This window comes from Chiloscyllium plagiosum, unplaced genomic scaffold (genome assembly GCF_037043375.1).
Source record: "Chiloscyllium plagiosum isolate Xiang-an unplaced genomic scaffold, Cpla_swu_hap1 HiC_scaffold_14, whole genome shotgun sequence".
NCBI classification, from domain to species: domain Eukaryota; kingdom Metazoa; phylum Chordata; class Chondrichthyes; order Orectolobiformes; family Hemiscylliidae; genus Chiloscyllium; species Chiloscyllium plagiosum.
In genome coordinates this window covers 18,493,990-18,500,775 of record NW_028270152.1, presented here as the reverse complement: position 1 = coordinate 18,500,775, position 6,786 = coordinate 18,493,990, and the positions used below count along the sequence as shown (strand labels likewise).

The 6,786-nt window shown below is 36.0% G+C and overlaps 1 protein-coding gene across 1 annotated transcript in view; it reads right to left on the bottom strand.

The window, feature by feature from the left end:
- Positions 1 to 2,055: 2,055 nt before the first annotated feature.
- Positions 2,056 to 6,786, bottom strand: part of LOC122558857 (RNA-binding protein 5-like) — a 52,239-nt gene continuing 47,508 nt past the window's right edge. The window contains exons 23-25 of the mRNA XM_087994102.1: positions 6,325 to 6,422; positions 3,635 to 3,764; positions 2,056 to 2,403 (exon numbers count right to left, since the gene is read on the bottom strand). Of these exons, the coding sequence (XP_087850228.1) occupies positions 2,278 to 2,403; positions 3,635 to 3,764; positions 6,325 to 6,422 (354 nt within the window). The 3' untranslated portion in view covers positions 2,056 to 2,277. The remainder of the gene's footprint in view (positions 2,404 to 3,634; positions 3,765 to 6,324; positions 6,423 to 6,786) is intronic.

Sequence of the window (6,786 nt, the reverse complement as noted above, 5' to 3'; positions counted from 1 at the left end):
CAGTGACTGGGCTCTCAGTTACCTCAGCATTGGCACTCTCACCTGCATCACCAACCTTTTGATGATTGGATCTTTTATCTCATGTTGCTCAGTGTCACTATTTTCAAATGCTCATACGTCCACGTTAGACATTACATTAAAAGCAAAATAAACAGAAAAACAAGCTGTAATGATATTTACATTTAGATGACCATGTGTCACCCACCCATCCTTACCAAAAGAGAAGGGCAAATGTAAAGCTTGAAATTTGCAATTGTATCTAATGGCAAGTTTTAAGATTTGTAGGTCAGGTTGAGGTCCTGGGTGTAGGTTCGCTCAACGAGCAATAAACGTACAGATTGTGTTTATTATCTGAAGTGGATAAACTTTATTAGATTCTGCCATTTTAGAGAATCAAGATAGGAATTGTTTCCATTTATAAAAGGAAGGAATCAGCAAAACAAAGCAGGAAATCAGTTTGGTGTTTTTTTTTTTACAGAAAGCCAATAACCTAGTGGTATTATTACTGAACTGTGAATCCAGACACTAAAATAGGTTCTGGGGACCCAGGTATGAACCCTGCCATGGCAGATTGCCAAATGTTTACTGGATTCAAATTCCACAAAGTTTATCATCAATCGGCATTACGAATGTTAATCATCAGAAAAACCTATCTGGTTCACTAATGTCCTTTTATAGAAAGAAACTGCCATCCTTACTGGTCTGGACTACATGTGACTCCAGAACCAAAGCAAAGCAATGTGGTTGACCCTTCCCTCTGGAATGGACAACAAATGCTGGCCTAACACACATGTGAATGAATATAAAAGACAGCGTAAAGTTGTTTGTCTCCACATATCCTTCAGTATACAGCTATATGGAGAAATATAAATGGCTGCATTTTCGACAACTTAAATATCACCAGTTAAATGCATTCATTAGGATAGGCAAACCTGCTGCAATAGCGGCTTGGACATCAGCTGTGCATGTCATTTTAGACTCCAAAATGAAAACATGTTTGTTGCATCTCCAGCCCATATTTAGTTTCCACATCACCATTAAACGAACCACAGCATATCAGTTAATGATAAGATTTTAAACTTATACCTGTATTGTTTTACATGACATGTCAATTATCAGGTTTACCCTTCAACATCACAAATGGTTTTAAAGGTTCTGTCCTCAAAACATTGTTCCTGAAGAAAGGAATTCTCAAATAAGAAATCTTTGCAACATTAAGTAGCTCAAGTTAATTCTTAGTCATTCATGTAGCAATGCATTTGTCCTTTATTAATAATAAACCTATTATTTGTAGGTCCTGAAATTTTAAAATTTATATTCAGAAGTTAGAGGAAGGGACCTTTACAAATATAGTTGAAACTTTATTGCTGGAACAGCACAGCAGGTCAGGCAGCATCCAGGGAACAGGAGATTCGACGTTTCGGGCACAGGCCCTTCTTTCGGCCTGTGCCCGAAACGTCGAATCTCCTGTTCCCTGGATGCTGCCTGACCTGCTGTGCTGTTCCAGCAATAAAGTTTCAACTTTGATCTCCAGCATCTGCAGACCTCACTTTCTCCTTTACAAATATAGGACTTGGCATAAAAACAACACCTCACCATCCTTTAAAACTAAAGCATCATTTGAAGAGTGGTCACTGCGAACGAATTGTGGCAAAGCTGCACACACCAAACTTCCAGAATGAAAGAAATGAAATGACGAGGTCATGTTTTAGGTGTTGATCGAAGGATAATTGTTGGGTCAATACATTTGGAAATCTGGAAACATTTTACAAATAAATGCCATGGTCAAAAGTCCAGACTCAAAGTAATAACGCAGCAGCTCCTGAAACAGTATTCAGGATTAATTGCACAGATTGAGAAGTCTCAAATATTAGAAACACATTCTATATTCACCTTAAAGACCGAAGTAGAGTAATATTTACATAAGAACTACTCCACATCTTCTCCATAAATTTTTACATTACAATTTTAATGGATTATTTATGATGCAGTTAAGAAACCCCTTATATTCTGAAAATTACAGCTTTGCAAAGTAGAAACTGACTACACAAGTGCTTGGATTCTTTTCAAAATTTATTCTGCAAAAAAAACAGTAGATACATTATTATACACTTGATGGACAATACAAAATGTACATTGTACATTTAACATAAATAAGATTTAACCAAAGCATCAAAAAATTACATTTCCTACAGACAAATTGCACTGTTTACTCAAGTAAATATCCAGTAGCAAAAATTAGGAAAAAGTATTTACATATGTACAGTCACTTTCAAATTACTCCAATTCATTAAATCTTGTAAACATAGCTTTTTTAACAGCATCTTTGTAGGAATCTGAAGTAGTAACACCATATGAACTTCCTCGTGCTCCCAAACCAGCACCTTTCATCCTTGTTTGAGCCTGAAATCAAATATCAATTGAACTGAATGCTTTAGAAATAATGCAAGTTCAAAAATGTTCAAATGTTCCCCATTCCTACCAAACTAAACAAGGATAAAAGTACCAAGCAGTCAAACTGTTATGGAATTAGATCTTGGGTTCATTCAGACATGAACAATTACTTAAGTAGAACTACAGCCTCTCATGACTCCCCAGTTACAAAGGTAGAATATTTCCATATTGAAAGGTTGACAGCTAATAGTAGCTAATAATTCCTCACCATATATTTGACTATATTTTGACGAGCATTCATGCCAACACCACAAATGTTTAAATAAACTTCCATTATTCTACTTTGCAGATTCCACCCTCATCGCGAACATAATTGAATTGGTACAGGAATGCCAGTTTCACAATTACACTGAACAAATACATCTGATTTATAGATATTTTGAAAAAATTGCTGAATTTTATCATCCTACTCCCACCCCAGCTCAAATCTTGGAAGATTGTTTGAAAGACAAGTTCAAAACATCTTGGGGCAGATTGTTAGCCCATTTGTCTCAAAATGCTGCTTTAATTGGCAGCCATGCAGAATACCACAGAAATCCAACCAAAAATATTGTCTATGTAAATATAGTTAGTCTCCACCAAACCACTCAATAAGTAGATCCATTTTATTAAACAGTAAATTGGGCCACAGAATATGCTAAGATGCAGGAGAAATCATATGTAGATACTAGTACATCGACTATGATCAGAAATAAGTGGGCTTAATATCCCAAGTTCAATGCCTTACTATGCACAGGTAAAAATCAAAATGACTTAATTGTAGTTAGGGAACTGTATGAATGTCCAAATAACCTTATTCTCAAATATCACTCCACGCCTATTCCTCTCTCATTAGTGATTAATTACAGTAGTTTTATAAGTAATAGACCAGCTGGCTGTGAACAGCAGGTACCCGGCAACTCAACAGTGTGAGCATCACAACTGGCTCTTAATCTATCCTTTTCAGAAACAGCTTCAAATCAGGTAGTATTCCAAAATATCACGCTGGCCATGACCACCAAATGCAGAGTGAAAATTAACTTGGGAGACTTCAATTTCTCAAAATTGTGAATGTATTAATCAAGAACAAAACATTTATTGATATCAAGGCATTAGCTTTGTGAATCAAACAATCACTGATATTAAATGGTAATTACATCAAATGACCATAATTGAAAAAATAGAAAACAAAGTACCATACCTGTATAGGTGCTGTAATACCTTGCTGATTTCGACCCAGCCCCGAGCCTTCTTTCCAACCCATTGCCTGAAGCATTCTGCTCCCAATGTTGTCACTGTTAATACCATTTTTTGTTGGCTGTTCAAAATCACTGTTGCAATGAAAACATATTTTGGTTTCTGATCTTCATAAGCACAGAACTCAATACTGTCAGAAAATGCGTTCAATTTGTTCATTTGAAAATGTTTGTTATGTAACAGGATTTTCACCCCAATATTCTTTAACCCTTTTCAAGAAAGGTTATTTAATATAGAAGCAATTCACCACAATACCTGCTAAATCCTTCAAGTGCTGAGAATTCTGAAATAATAACCTTTACATCTGGTGTGGTGTCAACCCAATACTAGTCACATAAAAATAAGATTCTTTGAAATAATCTAATTGAAATAAGGTGACTTCAGTGAAACGTATAAATCCTCAGCAGGGTGTGACAGGCTGGATGTTCTTTGGTTGGTATGTCTAGACCAAGGGATAGTCTCAGAATAAGGGATAGGACATTTACAACTGAAAAGGAGAGTGGTGAGTTGTATAATTCTCTACCCTAGAGAGCCATAGAACCTCAATTATTGAGCAAATTCACAAGAGAACTGGGGAGCTTTCTGATTAACAATGGCACCAAGAGATATGAGGCAATGTGGGAAATGGCATTAAGGTGAATGATCAGGCATATCTAACTGAAAGAAGCTGGACTGACAGGCTAAATGGCTTAATTCTATGTTCCAAGAATACAAGAAGAATAAGCCACAAGCTTGCTCTGGCATTTACGAAACTCCATGATTGATTCCCAAATAGTTTCTCACTTAACTTCCAAACCTTCTTACAATTCAAAAACATGGATTGCTGTTTTGAATAAACCCAGTGAGCATGCTCAACTCCTGGAGAAATAATTCAATGATTCACATTCGGTTCCAAGCGGAAACATTTTTAAACTCAGTGCTCATGACTCATTTCTTAAACTGAGACCATACTCCCTAGTTCTTGGCTCTAAAACCAGAAGAACATAAGCCAAACACAACCTTGTTAAAAAGGAACAGCTTGTGAGAGACAAGAACCAAACACTTTCAAAAAAAGTTGAAAGGTGGCAATGGATAAATTGGAAGCATTGGTTTCATATTTATTAATACTACTACAGTTATCAAGCGACTCATGTTCCATGTATTTAATCAATGAGTTCAATATGAAAGAACTTTACCCAAATCTAATGAATTTTGGAAAATTAAATCAAATGTATAAATTCTCACTAGCTTCTTCTAAGACCTTAGGATGAAATTCATCAGGATCCAGGGACTGGATAACTCACTTAAGTTTGGTAACTTCAAAAAAAAAATCAACATTTCTGGTTTTTATATTTTTGACTAATTTTCTCTTTGCTATTTATAATTACTAAAAGATTAATTTGCTGTTTTAGATAATCTGTCCAATTTTCTGACCTGTCACCTATCTTTGCACAATTGTCTGACTTTTGAGTTTCATACATTGATGGTAGATCCATCCCTTAGAAACCTGCTTATCTATAATCTTATTTATTCTGCAGGAGCAAATTACTGCATATGGTGGAACCTGTATTGAAAACACAATATGCTTGAAATCACAGGGGGTCAAGGCAGCATCCATGCGAGTCAATGTCTGTGCTTTCTAGAATGTTTGGCACTGCATCCCTACTGACCTGTCCCTTAACCTAAATTGTCAGTTTACCTTTGCCAGCTTTGCTTTCATGCCCTTAGAAATTACTTGTTTTCCTTCAAGGGAGGTTCCCTTCTAGGTGTTGCCCTAAATTAAATCTGAGGTTTAGGCCTGTTCATTTGTGAAATAAAGCATACTTCTGATGAATCAATAATTTTAGCATTAGAGGATTAAAATGATCCAGTTACTCAAATTAGACAACTGAAAGAAAACAATGTGTTTGCTCAAAAAGTCAGATTATTTTCTAATTCTAACTAAGGTAACTAATGAGGGACATGGATAAGGTGATATGCCATGGTAGGGGAGTCTAAAACTAGAGGATATAGGTTTAAGGTGAAGGCAGAAAGACTTAAGTCATTTTAGGAGCAACCTTTTCACACAGAGGGTGGTACATATTTAGAATAAGCTGCTAGAGGAAGTGGTTGAGGTTAGTACAATTACAACATTTAAAAAGGCATCTGGATGGGTATACAAATAGGAAGGGATTGGAGAAATATGGGCCAAATGCTGGCAAATGGAACCCCAGATTAAATTGAAGATATCTAGTTGGCATGGACCAGTTGAACTGAAGGATCTGTTTCCATGTTGCACAGGTCTATGACTCCAAGTTATCAAAGCATATTAACGTGGATTTCAGTTCTGATCATTTTTGCAAACCAGCTAGCAACTGCATGTTGCTTTCTATTCATTTCTTCCCACTGCATTTTTCATCACACCAAGTTAAATAATTCCTTCAATTTTAATTGGCTGCCTGGTTATATATTTTTTAAAAATTCAATTAACAAAAGAGGAATTGACATCAGCAACTTAGAAATAAAATTCCTATTCAAAAACCTTTTCTAAAATGAAAAAGCAGAAGGAACTGGACAAAGATTAGTTAATACTCAAATCAAGTTCTCGCTTTGATCAGGATTTATTAGTCATTTAAGACAAATTAGACACACCTGAAAATAATGACAAAAACTTACATGGTGGCAGCATGATTAAACCTCTTCCTCTTGGGTTCTGGAGGTTCTGGGATTCCATACTTTTCTCTTCTTTCTGCTGCTCTGTCTCGATATTTCATCTAACCATGGGTAGGGAAAGCAGTGCTTAAAGATCGGTTGTGGTATTAATTCATTTCAGTTAAGTCTTAAAAATAATTTGATGCAAAAATAGTTAAAGCCCGCGTGGCATTAATTTGCATTCGCTTCAAGGTGTTTCAAATTACACGTACTCAATCCAGTTATTGCAAATAACTTCTACTTGTAGACCTGCTGCCTGAACTGCTGTGCTCTTCCAGCACCACTAATTCAGAATCTGGTTTCCAGCATCTGCATTCATTGTTTTTACCTTGAAAAAAGCAAATCAGCCCAAAGCATTTGACAGAAATATTATACAATGAGGCAGTCAGAGATACTGCAACCAACTAGTCTGAGGGGCAGGTTTTA